This window comes from Prionailurus bengalensis, chromosome C1, assembly GCF_016509475.1.
Source record: "Prionailurus bengalensis isolate Pbe53 chromosome C1, Fcat_Pben_1.1_paternal_pri, whole genome shotgun sequence".
NCBI classification, from domain to species: Eukaryota; Metazoa; Chordata; class Mammalia; order Carnivora; family Felidae; genus Prionailurus; species Prionailurus bengalensis.
In genome coordinates this window covers 9,261,194-9,285,918 of record NC_057345.1, presented here as the reverse complement: position 1 = coordinate 9,285,918, position 24,725 = coordinate 9,261,194, and the positions used below count along the sequence as shown (strand labels likewise).

The window sequence follows — 24,725 nt, the reverse complement described above, 5'->3', positions numbered from 1 at the left end:
CCTGTGGGGACGGCAGCATTTCTTTCTTAGTGGGAGTCTGGGTGCCTCTCTTCGTGCCCTCCTTCCCAGTGGGGCCACAGCTAGGTGGGGAGTCCACTTCACCTCTGTGGGCCTCATGGCCAAGACCTTCCAGTCCATTCTGGAGGCTGGTGCTCATAAACCTGGCTCTAGACCTACTGGGTAGGAAGGCCAGCTTGTTCCTGAGAACATTCTGGAACACCATACAGGAGTGCTGTCACTCCAAACTGTGTAGGGTAACTAGAATCTGTTGGTGGGAGGTGTCCTGTGGAAAGGAATGTGTAAGAAAGACTTGTGTGGGAGCCCGGGTGACTCAGTTGGTTCAGTGTCTTCGGTTCAGGTCATGATCTCGCAGTCTGTGAGTTCTGGCCCCGTGTCGGGCTCTGTGCTGACAGCTCAGAGCCTGGAGCCTGCTTCACATTCTGTGTCTCCCTCTCTCGCTGCCCCTCCCCACTCATGTTCTGTCTCTGTCTCTCTCTCAAAAATAAATAAACATTAAGAGAGACTTGTAAATAATGCATCCGTCGACTGGTCGTAAATGGGCTCAGTAACTGTCCGTTCGGTTCAGAAAGTCGTATTGTTAATGTGCTTGGCGTGCCGTTGTTGGATGCAATCGGGGAGGCTAGCTACTTGACTTGCCAATTACTCGGGCAAACTGCTGAATTTCCATTGCCCACCATTGAATTACGATGGGTCATTTAATCACCACCTGTTTGGTGTTGCCATCCTCTCCTTCCAGATCGTTCTCTGGGGCCGGACTGAGAAATGCCTGAAAGAGACGACAGAGGAGATTCGGCAGATGGGCACCGAGTGCCACTACTTCATCTGTGATGTAGGCAACCGGGAGGAGGTATACCAGACGGCCAAAGCTGTCCGGGAGAAGGTAAGTGCCCAGGAGGGTCTGTCCCGAGTTCGGCTGGACACAAGACACAATAGCCAAAGAGAACATTCTCTCACCTGCCTGGCCTGGGAGAGAGCGTTGCGAATGGCAAAATGGCTGTTTTGGGGGCATGTCTGGGGACTGTCCCGGAAGTTGGCCCAAGCTGTGTGTGCATGTCCGTGTGCGTGAGTGTATACGTGCATGCGTGTGTGTGTGTGTGTGTGTGTATGTGTGTGCGTGTGTTCTTTGGGGCAGGGATTAGGTGTGTGGCTTGATTACATAACAGAAGTAATCACCTGTTGTCCCCTTTGGAAGAAACCTTGTGAGTTTCTCGGGGGCAAAAGTCCCATCGCCCTCTGGGAGGATCTTCCTCCTGACTCCAGCCATCTGTTCACGGTGAATGTATCAGTGACCTCCGCAAAAGCAAAACCCATCCTGTTTGCTATCTAGCCCGTGGTAAATGTTAAGTGCTTCTGTGTAGCAATAACCTCATTTATCGTAAACATGCTGTGTGCCACGAAGTATTTCTGACCCTCAGATCAACCCCGGTACGGCCATCAGCTCCATCTCACAAATCCAGACTGAGGCTCAGAGAGATGATGTGGCTGTCCAGGGGCACACAGCCGGTGTCGAGGGGGCAGGCCCCGCCCCTGTGGGTGCAGGCCACCGGGACCGGCTGCCCTAACAGCCCCGCGGCCCCCTTGCCCACAGGTGGGCGACATCACCATCCTGGTGAACAATGCTGCCGTGGTCCACGGGAAGAGCCTGATGGACAGTGACGATGACGCCCTTCTCAAGTCCCAGCACATCAACACCCTGGGCCAGTTCTGGGTAAGGGCCGTCCTGGGCCACAGCCGGCCCTGGGCGTGACAGTGACGTGTTCCTGCCCTCCAGGCTGCTGTAGGGGGGTGGGGAGAGGCTCACCGGGGCTTGGGCTCAGGCCAGGGGGATGTCCGGAGGCAAGGTGGCCAGATAAGAGCAATGACCGCCCAGCCCCCGGAGACATCTGGACGTACAGAAATGCGGAGCTCGGTGCCCTGTGGTGGGCGGGCCTCGTCCCCCTCCCCTCCCGTCCCAGGAGAGCTCAGTCATGGAGTGGTGCCCGTGCCCGGGGTGGTCGTGCTCCCCAGAAGAGGTTTCAGAGGGGCCGCTGGAGCCCGCGGCAGCTCCACACTGACCTCCCACCCACCCTCAGACCACCAAGGCCTTCCTGCCGCGCATGCTGGAGCTGCAGAACGGCCACATCGTGTGTCTCAACTCCGTGCTGGCGCTGTCTGCCATCCCTGGTGCCATCGACTACTGCACGTCCAAAGCCTCGGCCTTCGCCTTCATGGAGAGCCTGACCCTGGGGCTGCTGGACTGTCCAGGAGTCAGTGCCACCACCGTGCTGCCCTTCCACACCAGCACCGAGATGTTCCAGGGTATGAGGGTCAGGTCAGTGAGTGGGGGACTCCCCTCCCTTAAGCCAAGTCCCACAGCGGATCGGACCAGGGACGTGCTTAGTATGCACAGAGAGAGCTAAAATTTAAAAATATCGCGGAAGCCCCTTCTGTTTGGCTTTGTGGTCTCATACCCGATTCTCTATGTGCAAGGCCGTGGGACACTGTAGTGGCTTAGGGTCTTGCTTCTCAGGTCAGGGAGCTCTTACAAAGTATCAGTGCACATGCGCGCAGTGGAATACTCCCCAAGAGAACAGTGTTAACACATGAGCAGCATGGATCAATCTCAAAAGTATTACGTTGAGCAAAAGAAGCCAGACGCTTTCAAAGAGTGACTTCTGCATGAAGGCATTACAGGAAACTCTAGCACAGGCAAAACCAGGCCAAGGTGATAGACATTAGAATAGTGGCCATCTCTGGAGGGGCGGGGACATAGCCTGGGAGGAAGCACAAAGGAACTTTCTAGAATATTTTAAAATGCTCTCTCTTCCCAATCCAAGTGGCAGTTACATAGGTAAAAATTAATCATGCCATACACTTAAGATTTATTTCAACTTTTTATGCAAATTATGTGCATAATTATATGTATTCAAATTATAGCTCAATTTAAAGAAAGACTGAAGCCCAACCCCCTGTCCTCCAGGCCAATGGGACTCCAGGGGAATGGGAACTATTGGTTGAGAGCTCATGCTTTGGAGCCAGCCACCTGTGGTGCTGAGTCACTTATACCTGTATTGTACCATCTGACCCTGGGTCCAATTAGTTCCCACTGTAGCCTTCATTGCTCATCGGTAAAATAGGAAGGTGAGTGGGGTGGCTGGGTGGCTCAGTCAGTTGAGCGCCCGACTTTGGCTCAGGTCGTGATCTCACAGCTCATGAATTCGAGCCCCACATCGGGCTTGCTGCTGTCAGCGCAGAGCCCCATCAAGCCCACTTTGGATCCTCTGTCTCCCTGTCTCTCTGTCCCTTCCCTGCTCATGCTCTCTCTCTCAAAAATAAGTAAATGTTAAAATAAAATAAAACGAGACGATGAGGATGTCCACGTCTAGGGTTCTGTGATAAGGATAAAATGGGATCTGGCATGGAACACTGCATGTGTCTATAGTAAGTCCCCAATAATGGTGCTCTAATGATGTACAGTCATGAAGGGGCACAAAGTTAGAGACAGGTGACAATGGGGAATTATCCAACAGCTACTTTCCTTGCTTTTGCAATGCAGCATATAATAACAGATTTGCCTTCTAAATTATACACAACAGGTTCTTCCACACACGAAGATGGCGTGGAGGTTCACCGTGAGAATTTAATGAGACAGCTGGTGGAAAGCATTTAGCACAGCACGAGCCATGTGGGAATCACTCAGTCCCCCTTGGTTGTTATTACTGAGACTGGTTTGGTCATCCCTCCTTCTCTACACTTGTGAAACCTTGAGTCAGTCTTGCTACCTCTGTATACTTTACTTTGCTCATCTGTAAAACAGTGGAAATAATATTTCCCTCGGGGATCTTTGGGAGGATTACAAATAATACATGTGAGGCATCTGGTGCAAAGCCCGGCATGCTAGATGTTCAGTAATGAACGGCTGCTCTTTCTGTCCTTAACTGACAGTGAACATCTCCATGAACGCAGATGTGATTAATCTTCCTATCAGATCATACCTTTCGTGTGCCACAGAAATCCACATTTCCACCTGACTCACATGCAGATGATCACGGATTCTGTATTTAGAGGAGGTGGGATTAATGACCGTTGATGTTCCCTATTGGCTTGCCGGCCCCCCATACAACTTTGGGCCAGTTTCTTTTCTTCTGGGTATACAGGAGGTGCTCAGTAAATGCCTATTGGACGGAAGAGCAGCAAGGGCAATCCTGGGTTTCAGGTGGGCTCCAGGGCACAGAAGTAGGCAGGACATCAGCAGACCTCTCGCGTGGTGTTCCTGTCTCATCTTCTGGCCGTTTCCTCTCTATCACTTCAAGGAAAGGCGACATTTTTCTACAGTGGTTCAGAGGTTGGGCCCAAACAGCCAAGGACCAAATCCCAGCTGTGTGTGACCTTGGACAGGTGACTCGGCTTTTCTATGCCTTGGTTTCATCTTTAAGAAGGGATTGAAAGTGTACCTTCTTCACAGCTTAGCTGAGCTCCTAGATGTGACTCATCTAGCCTGCCTGGCACGTAGTAAGCACTAGGGGAAGGTTAGTTACCTGTGGTTGTGCAGGTGAGCCCCGAGGTTTGGGGGGAAGGGTCATAAAAGGTTGACTGATGTGTAAACAACTTCCATTCCCTAAAAGAAAAGAAAGAAAGAAAGAAAGAAAGAAAGAAAGAAAGAGAAGAGAAGCATTGGTTTCCTGTCCAACCATGATTAACAGCTTCCCAGCATTAAAAGGAGGTAGAGACAGATGTTTAGGACAAAACTGATGGGTTTTCTGGCAAGAACGGCCATGTAGGTGCTGTTGTTTGCAAGTTGCTATTTATTGATCTTGTTCCATGTCCCAGCCGCAACAGCCACTTTACAAACGCTGCTATACGTGGCCCTCAGCAACCCCGTGAAGGAGCTCTTGTCCGCACTTCATAGACGTGGGAACTGAGGCTCAGAGGAGCGAAGCTACTTGCCCAGGGCCACACAGATGGACATGGGCCGAACTCGCTTATTCTGCAAGTCCGCATGGCCTCCGTGGGAGTAATAGCTCCCTATATACCCATCCCACCCACCAGGAGGGAAAGGAGAAAGTCCCTCCAGCAGACGCGCCGGCCTCCTCTGTCAGGCTCCCCTGCAGGGGTCTTGCTAGGAAGGGCCCCCCTGTCCCCACAGAGCTTGGCCCTATCCATCCTGTCTTCCCTTCCCCTGCATAGCAAGTAGGCCGGGCCCTGGTCGTGGCTGGAAAACCAGACTGTCCGCCATGTCTATAGGGCTCATCAACACATTCATCTCTGCAGGCTCCCGGTGGCCGTCCTTCCAGACTGCAGGGCTGTGAGCACCTTAGCTGCACATTAAGATAGCAGAGGAAGCTCGTGGCCAGGAGGGTGTGGGGGGAGATCCATGGGTTCTCTGAGACCAACCGGGCCCGTGCTGGGGTCCCAAGAGTTGCCTTTGCCCAAGGTGACATCAGCTCCAAGAGGTTCATCACCCTAAGTGCTCCTGGTACCTGAGCACAAGCACTTCGTGGGATCAAGGCCAGCCCTGCGCCTACAGGCCCACCAAGGATGGGAGGACAAGCTGCAAGTGAGGAGGGGGACAGAGCTTTGGCCCGGGGCTCATGCTGGCCTGGCTTGAGCCCTTAGGGCCCTACCATCTCCCCAGAGCCTCAGCTCCCTTCTCTATGAATTGGAGCAAATGGTGCCTGTTGGATTTAGCTCAGGCCTGACAGGGAGCATTGTCACTGTGCGGGGCTCAGGTTAGAGGCCACTGAACAGGCACGAGAAAGCTCCCTGGTGCCCGCTTATTCAATCATTCATTCATTTACCAACCCCGTGGAAGGCACTCTGTAAATGTTTGACCAGCTCAGTGAATCAATGAATCAAGGAGGGGACCAGCAAGCGGGGCAGAGAAGGGCATTCCCAGCAGACCCCCACCTCCAGACGGGCCGAGCAGGGCACATTCGGGGAGCAGCAAGTTGTTCCGGGTTCATCGGTTCAGCGAAGCGTTTATTGAGCACCCACTATATGCCAGGCACTGCACACCGGGGGCTAAAACAGGGAGCAAGACCGACCAGACCTCTGCCCTTGTGGCACTCACAGTCTGACAGGGGAGACAGGCCACGGACAAGCAAACAAGCAGACAGGCAAGGCCACGTGGTAAATGTGGTCAAGGAAATTAGCAGGGGGAGGAGATCAGAGGCCACCCAGAGAGGATGGGCCGAGAACCCTCCCTGGTGGGACAGCTGGCGAAAGGCCCTGAGATGGCAGGGAGCTGAAGCGACAGAAACAGAAAGGTTGGCCTGGATTTCAGGAGCAGAGTGACAAGGGAGAGAGGTCAGGCAGTGGGCAGGGCCCAGGACAGTGCTGGAAGAGGGTCTGAGCCAGGCAGCAGCAGGATCTGAGTGACATGTTAGTACTTTTTTTAATGTTTATTTATCTTGAGAGAGAGGGAGAGCGCGCGCAGGGGAGGGGCAGAGAGAGGGAGAGAATCCCAAGCAGGCTCCACACTGTCAGTGCAGATCCCAACATGGGGCTCGAGCTCATGAACCGTGAGATCATGACCTGAACCAAAATCAAGAGTTGGATGCCTGACCGACTGAGCCACCCAGGCGCCCCTGGGTGACATTTTAAAAGACATTTTAAAGGAAGCGTTTTGAAGAATGGTTCCCGGGGGGTGGGCTACAAGACCTCCATTCTCCAGGCGAGACCCACTGGGAAGAAGGGGAAGGAGGAACTCCCGACATTTCTGGGGAAGCAGGCAGGGGCGGGGAGAATATTCCAAAGGGGACTCGAGTCTCCCAAACAGGAAAAGCCAGAGGGACGGCCCGCGGATGTTAGCCACGGAGATGGTCAGCAGAAGTGCGTGCTTCTCTAGGAGAAACCCATATTGTCTCTTCCTGTACCAGGTTCCCCAACCTCTTCCCCCCGCTGAAGCCGGAGACTGTGGCCCGGAGGACGGTGGAAGCCGTGCAGCTGAATCAGGCCCTCCTCCTTCTCCCGTGGACGATGCATGCCCTCATTATCTTGAAAAGGTACGGGCTGGGGGAGAAAGTTCTGGGTCACGTTCACGCTGGCTGTTTCCCCTTCCGCTGGTGAATGCTGGCGGGGAAGAGGCGGCAGGAGGAGAAAATACACATGTGATCGATTACTCATGTCTGCTGTGGGCAAGAAAACCAGCAGTGGTGACCTGTGTCCCGGGGACTTCCCACACTTCGTAGGGAGCAGTGGTTCTCAAAAGCGTTGGTCTCAGGACTCCTTTACGATCTGAACTAGAAGAAGCCAGGGACCTTTTTTGATGTGTCGTATCTATTATTAGTAACTGTATGAGAAATTAAAACTGAGAAAAATTGTTACAACATTTATGTATGTGTTTAGATTTAAAATATTGATTGATTGATTGATTGATAGGCAGCGGTAATAAATCCATACCTTGTTATAAATATGATATTTTTATAAAAAGTGTATTTTCCAAAAAAGACGGAGTAGGAAGAATGGTGTTGTTTTGCATTTGGGGGAAGTTCTTTCTCTATTGCCTGACTTAATTGAAGACAACTGGATTTCTTATATCTGCTTCTGATTTTGATCGGCTATGATGTCACATGTCACGGAGCCTCCAGAAAACTCAGCTGCATGCTGTGAGAGAAGAGTGTGCGAAGGCAAATATGTCTTGGGGTTATTACAAAACCAGTTGAACCTCTGAAGAGATTTCGGGTACCCCCCCCCCAAGGGTTCCTGGGCCACACTTTGAGAACCATTGTTCCCGGGACCAGTACTTGGCCCCCGTGTTCAGGAAGTTCAGTCTAATGGGGGGAAACAGGGTTTGCAATGTTTGGGACTCACAGAAACGCCCCAGGACTAGTCAGGTGGGAGGTACCAGAACAGACTACCTCAGGAGGTAGGCTTTCAAGAAGAGAGCATCCTCCTTCAGAATTGGCCCAGCATCACATTTCCTAGAACTTTCTAGACTTTGAGCAGCACACCCTGCCCATCCTGGTCCCACAATGAAGGGGCCATTCTAGGTGCCCAGCTGCACACAGGGCGTCAGGGAGAGCTTCGACCCTGGAGCCCCAGCGACCGTGGACCCTGGTTCCTCTGGGCCTCCAGCCATCTGCCGCCTCGAACCCCCAGCTCACCGACCCCTCTGACCTGAAAGGCCTTTCCAGGAAGTGAAGCGCCCGAGTACCTTCATCAGACATCAGCTCCCAGGAACGCGGGCTCCCCTCTGGCTGTGTGTCTACAGCTGAGGATTGGCTCCAGCCGCGGGCCCAGAAGCTTCCTCATCGGGCCACATCTTTGCCTCCCTTAGTCCATCCTGACTGAGGCTCTGACATGCCCTTGGCTGCCTCTGGGAGCCCCTAGGAGGGTAGAGCCTCATGTCCTCACCAGGATGGGGCTGCCATCCCCCCCCCCCCACCTTGGGGAGCTTCTTAGAAGACTTTCCGAACATTCTAGGAAAAAGCTGGTTTGTCTAGAACATCTCAGTGCTTTCCACAGTGAGCCCACAGCCTACATTTCCTGTTCTATCTTCCACTAGTTTTCCACCTCCCACCCCCAACCCCTGCACTGCACCCCCTTGTCACTTTCCCCAAGAGAAACCTTTACAAGCTCAACTCCAGAACAACCACGCCCCCAGGGAGACTTCCAAATTGCTCTGGCTGGAAGTGAGCCTTTCCCATCCCACACCTGGGGTGGTCCAGGGCCCTTCAACTTGATTCAGCAAATGGACTGGGGCCCTCTCTATGCCGAGCCCCACACTGCAGGCCAGGATCAGAGATGAGGTATCTTCCAGGCATGGGTTTGCTAAGGAAACAGCGAGGACCCCCCCCCACCCCCACCCCAGGGCCCGTTGGGGAAGCACAGGGGCTTGGGAAGCCCAAGGAGAGGCCTGGGGGTGAATCTGGGAAGTTTCCCTGGAGGAGGTGGTACCTGCCTAACTCCTCAATCCCACACAGCAAATATTTGTTGAATGAGTGGCTCGTGGAGGGAATTGATCTCCCAGATACCTATTGGCTCCAAAATGCTAAGAATGTGGTTTTGAAAGTTTGTTTCTACCAGCCACCTTTACCTTTACCTCGGAAACATTGTTTATCCACTTACTTGAAAGCCCTTCCTTGTGTCTTGGAGAGAGGGCTGGGGCAGCTTATGGGAACCATTGCTCTACTATGACCTGGTGGCTGGTGCCCCCACTGACCCTCTTCTTTTCTCCCTCCCCACTCCCCCAGCATACTACCACAGGCTGCACTGGAGGAGATCCACAAATTCTCAGGAACCTATACCTGCATGAACACTTTCAAAGGGAGGACATAAAGGCAGGATGCAGAGACGTGCTTGAAAGCCACGGAACCTGAGGGGGCCACGGCACGTGGGCACACCCCCATGCGCCTGTCCCTTGGCACACTTCTGCTGGGTGAGTGGGACTGTTCCTGTCCCCAGGAAGAATCCGGGTGAACCCCCAGGCCAGCCCCAGGACCTTTGCACAGGACTGATGGGCGTAACTCTGACCCCCATGGGGAGGCAAGAAACCAGCCAGCAGCCACCTTGACACTTTCATACATGTCTAATTCTGTAGAGTTTATTGTTAAATTGCTTCTCGAGTCTAACCAGCCTTAGCAGTGTGTTTAGACTGTTTCCAGGAGGGTCTATACCCAGATGCTCTTTTCTTTGCAAAATCCACCCATCCTCAGCTTGTGCAAACTGGTTGTATGGCAGGAATGATAAATAAAGACATGGTTTTTGCGAGTTCTTTTGCTGAAATCCCTGAACCCCCTGGTCCTTGCCATTCGGGAAGGGACTGATCCCAACCACAAAACCCCATCTTTAAGAGACAGTTGTTCTGCTTGGGGTCCCCAGCTGCCAGGAGTGGAGCGGGTGAGAAGAGGGCAGAGGTGGCGAAAGGTACTGGAGCCCGAGCCTGGGGTACACGGTTCCTTGCGGCTTCTGCCAGGCCCTCCCAACAGCCATGAGTTGGGGGACACGTTGCACCCCCATCCAGTTCCCTGATACGACCTTGACGAACTGGTCTGCGGAGAGCTGCCCTCTGCTCTGCCACAGCCCCACCAGCACAAAGCAACCAACTCAGGAGAGGACCAGTCCTTAGTGAGTACCCACTGTCTACTGAGCATGACTGGGTACTGAGAGGGCAGTGTTGCTGAGAGGCCAACATTCTGAAGACCACCATCATTAAGACCAGTGTTAGGAGGGTGCTACAGGCCCCTGACCCAGATTGGACCTCAGGGGATAGACGTGAAACAGCAAAGGGGCACCTGGGTGGCTCAGTCGGTTAAGCGGCCGACTTCGCCTCAGGTCATGATCTCGCAGTTTGTGGGTTTGAGCCCCGCATCGGGCTCTGTGCTGACGGCTCGGAGCCTGGAGCCCGCTTCGGATTCTGTGTCTCCCTCTCTCTCTGCCCCTCCCCTGCTCACGCTCTGTCTCTCTCTCCTTGAAAAATAAATAAGCATTAAAAGAAGAAGAAGTGGAATGGCAAAGAACGAGGAGGTTTGGAATGGCACAACAGACCCGGGCTCAGTCAACGGGGAAAATCACGGCCAAGGAGACGTGGGGAGAGCCGCCCCCTGGTTCGCCTGGTGTATGCTCTTCCCTGCTGCAGCAAGCTTAGTAAACCTGACCTTGGCAGGGGCACAGGTGGACAATGGCCTCCGTGCACATGGTTCTTGCTGGTGGGTGGCCAGGAGCAGGGAGGGGAACAGGCAGTGGTTCCCCAGAGGTGAAGACGGTCACAGGCCACGAATCCAATGGAAGAGCCTCCCACGTGCTAAGGCCAGCGTTTCCACACAACTCACGTTAGCAGATTAATCTCGGAGCTCAGACTGTTGTCAGATCTGTGTGCAGAAACGCCAAGTCACGGTCACATCCGCTGCTCGTGTAGTACCTGCCAAGTGGCCGCCAAGTCAAGAGCATCACATTCTAACAGTGAATCATCCATTGCACCAGGCAGCAGCTCTCAGGAAGCCCTTCCAGCAGCCACAATGTGTATCAGCCAGGATATGACCCCAGGTGTCATCCCTTCAACAACGGAGGCTTGTCTTAAGATTGCCACTTGTCCTTCAAGGGTGGCTACAGCTCTGCTCTGTGTCCTCTTTGCGCTGGGAGCCTGGCCGAGAGAGGAGCCAACATCTGGGACGATGTCTTATGGCAGAGGTAGTAGACACGCCTGGCCACCCGGCATCGGCTCTGAAAGTTTCTGCCTGGAAACAAGGGATGTCACTTCCGCTCACAGCTCATTGGCCAGAACAGGTCACGTGGTCCAGACGGCCGTGGGTGTGGCTGGCCATACAATCCCCCTGGAAGAGTGGTCCGTAATTTTGAACTATTATGCCATGTGCCACGCCGTGGAAGTCGTCGGTAGAACATAAGGAAAAAGTGAAATGTAGGCAGGGGATGGAGGGAGGCCGATAGATGCCGCCCAGGGATGTGGTGGCCTCTCAGTGCTTCACACCGGGCCCTGAGCGGAGCCCCAAAGAAGCACTGGCCTTTTGGTGGGGGTGGTTTTGGAAAGATCGTTTTGTAGGCGAGAAAACAGGCTCGGAGCAGGGAGATCGCGTGCCCGGGTTCGTAGGGCTGGTAAAGACCAGAGGCAGAATTTGAACCTGGCTCTGAGCTACAAGACCCATCACACCGGCAAGAGACTCATCACCTTCATTTTGGTGCTTGAGGACATGTGTCACAAAGTGTTGGGGGTGGGGGGGAGAAAGCTGCTAACGGTGTCCCCCTGGTACCCTTGCCAGCCCAGTGAGGTCAGGCTCGGAATGTCCATGGGCTTGGCCTGCCCCCTCTGCTGTCCCAGAACCACAGCCAGATGTCTGTCACTGGCTCTCAAGGGAGACAGGTTCCGGGTGGGGGGCACATCTTCGTAGGCAGGGATGGATGAGGAGGAAGAAGTGGGGATCCTGTCTACTGAGCTAGTGAGTGTCCAGTTCAACTGCCCCTTTTGTGATCATCCTTGAGTGGCAAGCAGATTTCTGAGGTTACAGCTGGCTCCAGGCCAACCTTTTGGAGGGAATCGGACTCCTGAAGTTTCCACGAAATTGCATGTGACCTGCAGGCCAGGAACACAGTGAGGATCCCAGGGCTCTGAGTGGACTCTGGGAGTGACAGGGCCAGCCAGCGCCGCCCCCTGCCCCCCATCCCGCCCGACAAGGGCTTCGTGAGAATGGAATTGGCTTGGCTGCAGTGGGACCTCACATCTTCCCAGAGCCCCCGGGGCTTCTCCTGACAGCCAGGCAGGGCCTGGTCCCACCCCGACCCCTCCCTCTCTGCTGGGACACTTTTCAGTCTTTCTCTGGATCTCTTCCCAGAGGAACCAGGGAAAAAGCCTTGGGCAGATTCCCAGGAGGCCCTATCCTGGTCCCTCCCCCAGAATGGTCTGGGTGCTTGGAAAGCCTTGAGCGTGAGGGAGGAGATCTAATTCTGTCCCTGAGCTTAGCCAAGCCAATGAGAGTGACAAACACTGAACTCTGACTTCCTGACCCCTGAGGGGCAGGACAGGGCATGCCAACCCTGCAGAGGAGGCTCAGGCCCTGGGAAATGACCTAGTTGTCATGCCGGGGGCCCCTCCCTATCTCCAAAGAGAATCAGAGTGGAGGTGGGCACCAAGCCCAGGGAGGCGCCAGACCCGAGCCCATCCTGGCAGGGTTCCAGGGACCTGGTTATCTGGCCTGGCGAGTGGCCAAGAGTTGAATCCTGTGGCCACAGCCCCACTCCTACGGCCAGAACGATTTGGGAAGTGGAGTCTCTTCTTCCCAGGCCAAACCAATGGCCGGAAGGGACCCGGATGACAGAAAGCTCCTGGGCTGATCACGGGCTCAGCCCTACCCCAGATTGTCCCCCTTCTGAGCCCTTCTCATCATGCCCCTGGAGATGTCCCAGTGTGATGGGGGACAAAAGGGGGAACCAGGTTACAAATAAATGAATCCTGCTGCGTGAGTGTCGTGCAGCACAGAGGGAACAAAATGCTTGCAGGTGGGAGGACGGGGGCCCAGGGTCAGGGAGGGGCCGCTGTGGGGTGCTGTCCCTCCACCATCGTGCATCTGGAACTTCTCCCACTGAGGAGGCTTCTCTGATTTTCAGAAAGGGGACCATTCATAAGAGCCCAGAGGTCTATGTTTGTGAAGAGAATATCGATATGCAGTCACTCCTGACTTCGAGCAAAGCAGGGGGTGACGACGGTGTCCGGCGGCACAGAAAGAAGGCTGGGAACCGCCTGTGGGCACCCCAGTCACCCAGTTCCCCTCCAGTAGGGCCCTCATACTGGGATCCAGTTTACAACATTCGGTAACACACTTCTCCTCCTAAACTGGGTGCTGTGGAACAGAGCCTGGGCCTGGGGGCCACTGCCCCTCTCACCTCCCATGCCCCCCCCCCCGCCCCGAGGCCCTCAGCTTCCAGGAAACCAGCAGATCCCTGAGTACCCAGCTTCTCCCAGCCCACCATGGCCCGAGGCTCCCCAAGCATCAGGAGGCCCCAGTATTTTCAGGGAGGGATCCAGACTGGAGTTCCACTGGCTCTTCTCCCTCCTGCATGTGAGGTCACCTTTCCTGTCCTGCGGAAGGGACAAGATGTTCCTGCCTCCTTGCCTCCTGGGCAGCGATGAGTGTCCAGTGCAGAGGTTCTGGGAACTTTGGGAGGGGGGTAATGTGATGCTGCTGGCTCCCACAGCTCCTAGCCAAGACCGAACCGCCCCTCAGGACACCAGCCTGGTGTGGCCCAGCCTGACCTGTGACAGCAGCCTGCCCTGAGGCCTGGTTATAGCTCCTCCGAGGCTGGGGCGGAACGAAGCTGGAGCTCAGGAGACCCCAACGTGGGCGGTAGGTGCAGGGGCCGGGAGGCCCGTGGGGAGGGCAGAGCAAAGGGGTCAGACAGAGAAATGCTACATCGGAGGGGGTTCTGCCATCTTCCAGGACACAGCGGGCAGGGCCGGGGAGTCTGGCAACCCCCCGCCTCCCCCCCTACCCCCCCACCCCCCACCCCCCACCCACCATGCTTGGCTCTGGGCAGGCCCTTTGTGCCCAAGTCTCTCCGGGGCTCAGGAAGAAAATAACCACAGAAGTCCCCTGGGAAGGCATTGCCAGGTGTGACTCGATGGGCCCTGCCCTCCTGGGGAGCCGCTCTCAGCACGTGGATCCCCTTGGGTGGACGGCAGGCCTCGGAGGCAGGGTCCCCATCCCACACTAGCTGGCTGGGGAAGCCCGTGCGGGGCGGCCTGGCGACCAGTGCACAGCTGTGTGACCCCGAGGTCACTGACTTCCCTGGATGGAAGCAGCTGCGAGGGAATATTTCTGCAGGGCCCGAAGCCTAGACGCCAGGTCGCTAAAGGTTACCTCGTCCCGCCCGCGTGGCCAGGCCCACAGCCCCTTCTCCAGCACGCGCGAACCTGCCCTCCCGGGAGGCGCCCTCCCTGGCCACGGTGGCCCGGGCTGCCCCCCGTATCAGCCTCGCCCTGACTTCGTTCATTGCCTGTCTCACCAGATCGGAGGTGGGCAGGGGCCGTCGTTAATGTTTCCACGTGTAACGGCTGTATGGAGATTCACCTGCTCAAAGTGTACAATTCAGTGGCCCGTGATACATGCATGGGGTTATGCAGCCCCCACCGCAAACATCTTTGGGAACGTGCGTGCAGGATGTGGTCTTTCCGTCTGGCTTCTTTCACTCAGCAAACGCGTTCGGGGCTCACCCTGCAGTCGCGAGGGGCGTTGGTGCCTTTCCACGGCTGAAAACTCTTGCGTGGCACGCGTCTACTGCGGCCTGTTTACCCAGTCCTCACCCTCGAAGGATCTTCCGGGCCATTTCTGTTTACTCGCTCTGTCGGGCTGAGTCTCTTCCCCTCCAGACCGGACGCTCCGTGAGCACCTGGGCCGGTCCACGCCGGCTCAGCACCTGGAGGAGTGCGTGGTGTGGTAAATATTTGCCGTCTGGATGAAGAGGGACGGGGCCTTTGTCAGAGGCAGCCACCGTCGGCGTGCTGCCTTCTCAGGGCACACCCCGTTCTCCCATCCACCTCCCCTTGTACTCCAGATGGGCCCCTGCATCGTAAAACCAACATTTACCATTTGACGTTCAGGGCACTATGTTCAGGGGCTCAGTGTTTCTCACCGAGGCCCTGCTGACGTTTCGGTCGGTCGGGGACACTTCTCTGCGGGGGACCGTCCTGTACATTGCAGACTGTTCTGCAGCATCCCTGGTCTCTACTCACTAGATGCCAGGCGCCTCACCCTCCTGGTTGTGACAACCAGAGATGATGCCGCAAATGCCCCCCGAGGAGCTGACCGCCCCCCCGTGTCTGCACACATTTTCTTGTTTCGTTCCCATCGCGGGCCACAGCATCGGGAGCTGGCGCTACGGGCACTGGCTGGCAGAGGAGGCCCCGGGGGGCTTCAGCGGCCTGACGACGGACAGACCAGCTCCAGAAGCGGATAAGAAGCTGCCGCCCAAGGGTGGGCCCTTAACCCACAGGCAGGAGCCGGGAATCCAGGAGGCTTTGGGCCCCTCCGGCCGCCTGCATCACACTTGAGTTTCTCTGCCTCTGGACTCGGTTTGAAAACTCCCTCACGCCGCCCTCTTGGTGAGTTCCGCCAACGCTGCAGAATTTTCCGGGCTGCTCCGCCCCTCCCCCCCCCCCGCCCCCAAATCCTTATCATTCCTTGCATTTTTCAATGTTCACAAGACAAAGGAAATAAGCACTTGGAGGAAGACACAAGCTGTGTTTGTTCCCTAGCTGCCGCTGTGATGTAACTGAATCCTGCCTGGGGAGGTCACACTGGGGACCACGCGCAGAGCCCAACCCCGGGGCTAGCTGTGGGCACGTCAGCTTCTGCGACCCTGGCGTGTTGACAGGAGGCAAAAGGTCCCCAAATCCCACCCTGGACTCCCTGTGGCAGTGGACTGCTTACAGGGGGGTGGGCAGGGGGGCTCTGGCCCAGCCCACATTTTCCTCAGCCATCCAGGGTCCCCCCCTGGCTGAGGGCCCGCTGACAGCCTGGGGAGCTGACTTAACCAGGAGCCAGGGCTGGACTCAGAGAAGGGCTGAGGCTCGACTTCGGAGGCAGCCAAATCTGAATCCTGGCTCTGTGCGGCAGGTCACTTAACCTGCCAGAGCCTCAGTTTCCTCATCTGTACCCTCCCTGCTGTGGCCAGCACTGAAGAGAATCCCAGTAACCCACTTCTCTGCGTCACTTATTTGAGTGAAAGGCTGAGGAAGCATCTGATTGGTGGAGTGGTGATCACAGGGCCACGCCTCAGCTGCCAGGAGCAGGGAAACCACAAGTAGAACCTCTGTATGCCTCTGGCTTTTAGTCAGGAGTTCCCCTGGGACCACCCTGGACTTCAGACAAGAGCTGGTGCCCTGACCGGCAGATGGCCTTCCATGGGACATTGGCAGACTCCCTGAGTGAGTCCCATCCACAATGATTCTTGTTTAGGCAAAAGGGGGGATTTATTGGTTCACGTAATCAGAAAGCCCAGCGATAGGTGATTTCAGGTATGGCTGGATCCAGGGGTTCCAGCGATGTTTCCAGGACCATCAGGACCTTCAGTTCCACATCCTCTGGGCTGGCTTTGCTCCCAAACATCTTGTTCTAGTGACCGCAAGGTGACTGCTCAGCTCCAGCCTTACCCCCTCCCAGGCTCAAGGGCAGCAGAGGAAAGAGACTGGATCTTCCCAGTCAATCGGAGTTAGTTCTGACTGGTGATAGTTGGCTTGACTTGAGTCACATGTCCACTGTGACCCAATCACAACAGCCAGAGGAATGCAATGCTCTGATTGGCTGGTCCTGAGACCTGCCGTCTGTCCTGGCAGCTTGGAAGGGAATCAAGCCCGTTAAAACACGTGGACTGGAGTTGGGGTGGCGTTGGGTCCCCAGAAGTCCAGTGGGGTGCCCCAGCCAGGAGAAAGCAGAAAGGGTTCTGGGTAACAAAAGCAGCCGTCACCAGAGTGACCAGTGGTGGGCTCCCTGACATGCCGCTGGCCATGCCCCACGGGCAGTACTGAGTTCCCAGAGCAGGACCGGGGCCTCTCCTGACTGACAGTTGGCCAGTGTGGTGACAGATGGTTGGCGGCCCCCTGCCGACCTCTGGCCCCGTCTGACGGGCAGTCAGCAGGCACCCCGGTGGGCAGTTGGCCCTCAAAGTGCTTGGCAGCCGACCAGCCGTATCTGGCAGTCTTTCCTGGGGGCTGCCCTGCAGAACACGGGGAGATCTCCCGGGCTCACCACTGCCCCACTCTGGCTCGGCCTTCCTTACACCACGGCCCCAGATGGGCAGAGAAGACGGCAGGGGGAAGGCCGGAGCTGGCTCCCTGGCCTCCGGCAGGAGCTAGAGGACTTTGGGGGCCAGTGGTTCCCTCCGAAAGCCAGGGGCCTGTGGCCCTGAAATGCAGGGATCCAGGAAATGAGCGAATGGGCACCCGGCCTGGCCCTGCTCGCTCAGTGTCACTCAGCTTCTAGTAGTTCTGAAAAGCCCACCAGGGGTCGGGCGCTGGGGCTCCAGGCGGCGAGCAGTGGCAGCCGTGAACTTAACAGGCAGGGCTGGCCCTCACTGAGCTGGCGGCCCATCGGGGAAGAGGGGCCTGGCTGGGGTGCTGACGACGTAGATGTGCCCTGTGGATGTGGGTGGAGGGGGCCTTCCAGAGAGGTGATTTGTCAGCTGAGGCCGCGGGGGGGCCCCGCCAGGAGGAGCAGAGAGCAAAGGTCCGGCTAGAGGAGTGTCCGAGGCCGTGAAAGAAGGTTGGAGCAGCTCGCGGGGAGGGGTGTGCCAGCCGCTGGCCCTCTGAGCTCTGGAGAGGCTGTGAGGCTGTGATGGGCCCGGGAGAGGATCTGCGCCCTCCTCCCAAGGACAGTGACAGGATCAGCCTTGCCTTTTAGGAAGGTCCTTGTGGATCCAGAGGGAACCGATTGTGGGGCCAGGGGTGGAAGGTGGGGGGCAGTTGGGTAATCCAGATGAGAGAGGGTGGTGACCCTGAGCGGAGAGGTGTGACAGATCAGGGAGTTCGCTTTCGGTGGCATCTTGGGGCCTGGGGGCTGCCCCCCACCCCGGGGCTGTGGTCAACAGCTGCCCAGTGCCGTGCACAGAGGGATCCTAGGACTGCACACTCGTCCCCCCTGCCAGCCCCCCACACCGCGTCTGCACGCGGTCTGCTTCCAAGGACCCAGTGGAGGAAGCGCTTTGTGCCTTCTTTGCGCATTCTCGTGTTGTCACTGGAGGCTGCCACACGTGCCACTTTTGTAGTTTCGGAAAGGGATTTGGTGAACGGAAAGGGGGGACAAGGTGAGCGTGGGGACCACCACGCTGGCCGGTTGGGCCGCTGACAACTCCCAGGACGACGGAGGTGGCTCCGGCCGCCCCGGCCCCTTCTGCCACCGCGGTAACCCGGGCTGCCCCGTGGGTTTCGGGAGACCACGTGTCTCACGTGCCAGGGGTGGCTGTCGCTGCTATGCCTGTCCACTCCCCTCCCCCATCACACTCATCCCTGCCCCCTCCTCCCACCCCCACATGACTGGAATAAGAGGCTAAGACGAGGCAGGTCTGGACGTCCGGCCCCGGGGAGGCCACCACAGACTGAAGGCTGGGCCACCCCCGGGCCAGGGAAGGAGGCTGGCCTCTTCTCCTCGGCCAGCTGGTCCATGCGTCCGGCTCCTGCCCGGGGCCAGGATGACAGATGGCCCCTGAAGGAAAGGTCAGTGTCTTGGCAGAGGCGGGCGGGGTGGGGCGCCTTCTGAGCGCTCGCTCGGCCCACGGCTGGCGTTTGGGAGCCTGGACCTCGACAGCAACCGGACTTTATTTTGGTTACTAAGGATGGGAAGGTTCGGGTCATAAATAAACTGCCTGGCCGGGCAGCCGGCCTCCGATCCCCCAGGGCGGCCCGCGGGCCGAGGCCTCTTCAAGGCCAGCGTGTCCCCCGCCTCTCGGCCCCCAGGGCGGGAGGTCTGGCGGCGGGGGCTGGGGAGCCCAGTGGGGAGGCGGGGGAGAGAGGAAGGGGTCTCGGGGCCTGGGTTCAGAGCAAGGTTAGCCAAATAGTGGATAAATTAAGCGAGGGAAACAGACATCTCCCCTCTCGGTGAACTTTTCACCCAGCTAACCTGCTCCACACCCACTCAGGTGGCAGCAACTCCCGCCCCGTGGCTGTCACCTCCCCGGGGGGGTTGTCACCTGTGTCTTCCCCCCAGCCACCAGCACCACCACCCCAGGAGAGCGCGTTGGGACGGAGCCCCCAGGCTCCCAGGCCATGGGCCCGACGCCGGGCTGCCGACACCTCATTCAGAAACTTGGGGATCTGACCCAGCCCGAAGTTTGAATTGGGGCAGCCCCTGCCCTCCTCTCCCCTCACCCGGTGCTCTCACCCTGGGTGGGTCCCATGATTCTGGCCCAGCCGGCACCTGCCCCTGATGGAGCGGGGGACTACTGGGGCGGGGCCGAGGTTGTCTTCCCTGAAAATGGCCCTACAGGTTTAGGGCAGGACCCTCTACCCGGACCTCCTTCTCTTGGCTTGCTTCAGGCCTGAGCCACCCCTCAGGGGACCAGCTCCATCTTCAGGGGGCGAGGCAAGAGGCCCTCCCCGTGGAAGGGGTCCCCCAAGCAAACGCCATTGCCCCGGGCTCTGTGCCACGAGCAGGTATGTCCCTCAGCCAGCAGAGTCTTCTCTGAGCCGGGGCCCGCGGACAGACGCGGCCTCATGGGTCATCAGGCTACAGTGTGCGTGCCAGAGGAAGGCCTGGGCATCGGGAAGACCCTCCCCAGGAGGGGAGTCTGCTGAAGAGCGGGAGGGGGCCCTGACGACAGCCACCAGGCCGTCTCTGCCCACTGTCCTGTTCTCTCGTGGCCGTCCAGCCTGGACACATAGCTTGGAAGAAATGCACGGCCCTGGCGCACAGGTAAGCAGGGCCGGGAGACAAACGGGGCCCGGAAGGGGCCAGGCGTTCACTCGCTCCGTGGGCACGTCGGGATGAGTGCCCGCTGTGTGCTGGGCCCCGGGCCTGGGGCCGGGGACACGGAGAAAATGCGGTGGGCCAGGAGCCTGTGCTGGCTGAGCGGAGAGAAGGTGGATGGACAGATAGGCCAGTATACAGAGCAGTCACAGGGGCAAATATCAGACAGTGGCTGGAGCGGTCAGTGAAGACTTCCCGGAGGCGGTGACACCTGAGCTGCGGTCAGGATCCTAAGGAGGAGACATCCTTGTAAAGGGAGGGGTGTGGGGCGAGGCAGAGAGCTGGGCCGGCCTGAAGCACAGGGCTGTGGGGCAGCGACGGAGGCCAGGCCTCCACCTTAGCTTTGCCCTTGGCCCTCCTGGTACATCATCTTCTTGTCTGCTCAGACCAACCCACTTCCCTGACAAGGACACCAGCTGGTCCTAGCGACCGCACGGGGCTGCGCAGTGACAAGCCCTTTGGATGGCGGTCGGTGGTCTGGACGGAGCCCGGGCTCGGACACTCGCCTTCGGGGGCCGCAGTTTGGATTCTGTGAGATGGGGACTCAGTGCCCACCCTCCCGAGGACTGGGGAAGAGGAGAGCTTCCTGGGAGTCTTCATTTCTCCAGAGAGAGGGTGGGGGGCACCTGCAGCATGGCAGAAGGCGTGAGCAGGGGCACCCCTGTTCTGCATTTACATGTGGCCCGCGCCCCCCAGAGGAGATGGAACTTGAATGCTGTGGTCTTGCCCTCTGTACCCTCCTTCCCTGGGCACTGCTGCAAGGCCTTGGCTGTCTGTAGGCAGGGAGGGCTGGAGGAGCCCTCGGGCTCTGTCACGGCCGATGTCATCTCCCAGACGGTGGCCTTCGAGAAGCTGCCTGCTCCTCCATTGGACTCAGAGCCATCCTTCCCGTTCAACAAATGTGTCTGGTTTCAGGCCAAATAATGTGGGGAACCTGGCCCCGCTGGCTGTGTTCCCAAGAAGGGGCACTGCGGACAGATGTAGTCACTCCCTCCCGCCTGGTGTTTCTGGGGATCAGGAGCCTGGAAGTGGTGGAAAGGGCACTACTGGGGATGGGCCCTGCGGACACCACCCCATAATTCCACACGGGGGCCGCAGAGACCCAGAACCGGGCCTGGCGTGGAAAGGAGGCGAATTTATTTGGCTTTCCTACAAAGAGATCCCGACGTCAGGGAATCTTCCTGGGGTCCCCTAAAGCGTCACCTTTCTTGCATTTCCTAACATGAAGTTATTAGCTCTGTGTTTCCGGGTTATAAAAAATAATATACACTCATTATTATTTTTTTTAATGCTTATTTATTTTTGAGAGGGAGAGAGCATGAGCAGGGGAGGTGCAGAGAGAGAGGGGGGACAGAGGAAGTAGGCTCCGCCCTGCCAGCAGAGAGCATGGGCTTGAACCCATGAGCTGTGAGATCATGACCTGAGCTGAAGTCGGACGTTCAATGGACTGAGCCACCCAGGCGCCTCCATTACTTTTAAAAAATTAAAATAACGTTAAAAGGCATTCAGATCTATCTCCCTGCATCACAGCTGCCTTCCCTGACCACCCGTATCTGTCACAGGGCAAGGACCCCACTCCGATGTATTGAATGAGTGAAGGAAGGAAGGAAGGAAGGAAATTATATAATCCTTCAAGGAAAGTGGGCTACTTTATTTACAAATGGGTCATTATGGCCATCAGCATTCTGCCCCCCCAAAGAAACAGGTTCTCCTTAATGCCGGCCTTTCCAACAGTGGGATTTCCCTGGGACGCGGTGACCTTTCTGCTTCCTGTCTTTCCCACAGTTCCTGGGCCAGGGGCTTCCCAGAGCACATGGTCTGCCCATGGGCTCATTGTCTTAAAGTATTATTAAAAAGATGATGCCGTGTCAAGAAAGAAGAAAATGGGGGGAGGGGCAGAGAAATGGGCACCCACTAACTGTCCCAGCAAATACCATTTTCCTGCCTGCGGGTGGTCCTTGGGACCCGCTCGGCACGCACAAATTTTGTATGTGGTACAAGTTTTTTACTCAGGTTTATGATTCTCAATTTTTACTTAACACTCTGATAGACGTTTCTGTGCATAACCTTCAGAATTCTCACTGTAAAATCATTTCAGGGGCGCCTGGGTGGCTCAGTCGGTGAAGCGTCCAACTTCAGCTCAGGTCACGATCTCACGGTTCACGGTTCGGAGCCCACATCAGGCTCTGCGCTGACAGTGCGGAGCCTGCTTGGGATTCTCTCTCCCTCTCTCTCTCTCTCTCTCTCCCTCTGCTCCCCCCCCCCCCACTCTTTCTCTTTCTCTCTCTCTCAAAAGTAATAAATAAATAAACTTTAAAAAAAGATAATATTCAATGGCTTTCGACTCTGCCTTCGTGCACCTTTCCCATCATATTTCTGGTAAATTCCTTTCCTAACGGGCGTATAGGTTGCATCAGGTTTTTTGTTTGTTTGTTTGTTTGTTTGTTGCCATTGACAACTTGCAGCCCTGGATATTTTACCAGCTTGGGCGTTTTGTATCTTTTAAACCTTCCCCTTGGGAAGAATCCCAACAGAGGGTCCAGGAACTAAGAACACAAAAAGTTTTACGGCTTTTTTTCTGGGTGTGATCCCCTGGCTTCTCAAAAGGGAGATGCCAATTTGCAATTCCATCAGTAGGGTGAGGATATGAATTTCTACGCATGCTTGCCAATGCTGGGTGTGGCCTCAGAAACATTCCTCTTTTTGCCAATGTAGTATAAAATAGTCTCGAAGTACCTCCTTCAATCTGCCCTTCTTCGATTATCAGTGCAGAGAACCCTTTCACGATGCGGCGATTCAGAGCAGGTGAATCTGACCAGTGAATTCATCTCTGAGCCCCAGACCATCACATATAGAGGGGATAACGTCATCTCCTCACGGCCTTTTTGCGATTATTTTTTTCCCAATTCGGCCGAATTTTTCTTTTTATTTGCATATTTATAAGAGCTTTGGGCCCACACTGCACCTTCAGAGTACTGAAATCCAAACCCGGTCTTTGCCCCGAGAGCTTACAAGATATTTTCATCTTTCTAGTGTTTCTCAGAACTGCCCGAAGTGAGCCTTTCAAGAGTAGCTTGAATATATGACAGTAGTGACATTATCTGCAGGACCCAGACAACTCGGAAATGAATTAATTTTATCCCAGGCACAGCTATCAGGGTTGTGACCATGTAGTTTCCAATCTTTCACACCCGAATGAATGGATTATATCCTGCGGAAACCTGCTTGGTTGGAGAGATTTCATTAAGATGGAAATGCAAGGGGGTGCCCGGGTGGCTCAGTCGGTTAAGATTCTGACTTCGGCTCAGGTCATGATCTCGCGGTTCGTGAGTTCAAACCCCGCATGGAGCTGCGTGCTGACAGCTCAGAGCCTGGAGCCTGCTTTGAATTCTAGGTCTCCCTCTCCCTCTGCCCCTTCCCTGCTTGCACTCTGTCTCTCTCTCTCTCTCTCTCAAAAATAAATAAACATTAGGAAAAGATCGGGATGCAAAAATTTTCTGGGACAAACAAAAAGATTACAGCATTTCATAGATAATATAGGAAAAAGTTAGGAACATACCACAGTCACCAACTCTATATATGTTAGATTTTCTTGCTGCACTTCCTGTGATAATTAAATGAGATAGAAAACTCTTAAGGCAGTTCCTACCGCAGGATAAACACTCAGTGCCTGCTGACTGCCTTAGTCCAATTTCTTTGTAGGTAAATGATCTTTTCTTTTTTTTTTTTTTCAACATTTATTTATTTTTGGGACAGAGAGAGACAGAGCATGAACGGGGGAGGGGCAGAGAGAGAGAGGGAGACACAGAATCGGAAACAGGCTCCAGGCTCCGAGCCATCAGCCCAGAGCCCGACGCGGGGCTCAAACTCACGGACCGCGAGATCGTGACCTGGCTGAAGTCGGACGCTTAACCGACTGCGCCACCCAAGCGCCCCGGTAAATGATCTTTTCATATCCCTCGCTCACATGTGTTGGATGCATGATTTTTTTCTTATTTATGTTAATGAGCTCTTTATATATTGTAGCCATTCTTCCTTGGTGTCATATTTCCTGACATTTCACTTTGTTCAACAAAATTTAAGCTATTGGAAGGTTTGTGGGTTTTGACATCTGTTCCTTCCCCCCAGAACTGTCTTGGGATCCATTAGAGTCACTGCTTTCCCTCAATTGTCCAAGACAAAGCAGGCAGAAGCCAGAATCTGGAGGTCTACCAGTTGGAATAATTTAGTTGATCTTGTCTCGGGCTCAGTCAGCTTTCCCTGATGTCATGGCTCTCCAGGGACTTGGCTCATCGAAGCATGTGGAATAATTCTTTTGAAACAAAGGACTCAGAATCTGCCTGTTCTGGGTGACTTTTGCTTCAAACGAGGTTAGTCTTCTTGATTTTGTGTTGGTGGTTGTTCTCTCTTTTTTTGCAGCAAATTTGCAGCCTTCTATGTGCAAAACTCTGAGGCGGGGGGGGGGGGTAAACAAAAAAGATACATCCCCGCCCCAGTGGAATCCACAGTTTACTGGGAGACCCACACTGGCTAATGGCATCTAGTCAGTGAATATTTAATGAGCATCTACTGTGTCCCAGGCTGTCTGCTAGAGACTGGGGACATCCATGTGAGCAGAGATGACCCCTGACTTCATGGGCTCATCTTCGTTAGCCAAATAGCCACACAAATAAATGGAGGATGACATTTAACATGGATGAACTACGAAGGAAGGGCTCACGGAGCTAGGGGGCTGTAACACAGGGATGTGACTTTTTCCGATTGAGGGCCCAGGGGAGCGAGGGGTGTCAGTTAGAGAAGGCTTCCGGGAGGAGGTGA

The 24,725-nt window shown here is 55.7% G+C and overlaps 1 protein-coding gene across 4 annotated transcripts in view; it reads left to right on the top strand.

The window, feature by feature from the left end:
• The window catches only part of DHRS3 (dehydrogenase/reductase 3), a 41,800-nt gene extending 32,089 nt beyond the window's left edge, over window positions 1–9,711 (top strand). For all 4 annotated transcript variants that reach the window (XM_043573790.1, XM_043573789.1, XM_043573791.1 and 1 more), the window contains 5 exons: window positions 758–901; window positions 1,610–1,729; window positions 2,094–2,332; window positions 6,879–7,004; window positions 9,195–9,711. In XM_043573790.1, the coding sequence (XP_043429725.1) occupies window positions 758–901; window positions 1,610–1,729; window positions 2,094–2,332; window positions 6,879–7,004; window positions 9,195–9,279 (714 nt within the window). In that variant the 3' untranslated portion in view covers window positions 9,280–9,711. The remainder of the gene's footprint in view (window positions 1–757; window positions 902–1,609; window positions 1,730–2,093; window positions 2,333–6,878; window positions 7,005–9,194) is intronic.
• The last annotated feature ends 15,014 nt before the right edge of the window (window positions 9,712–24,725 follow it).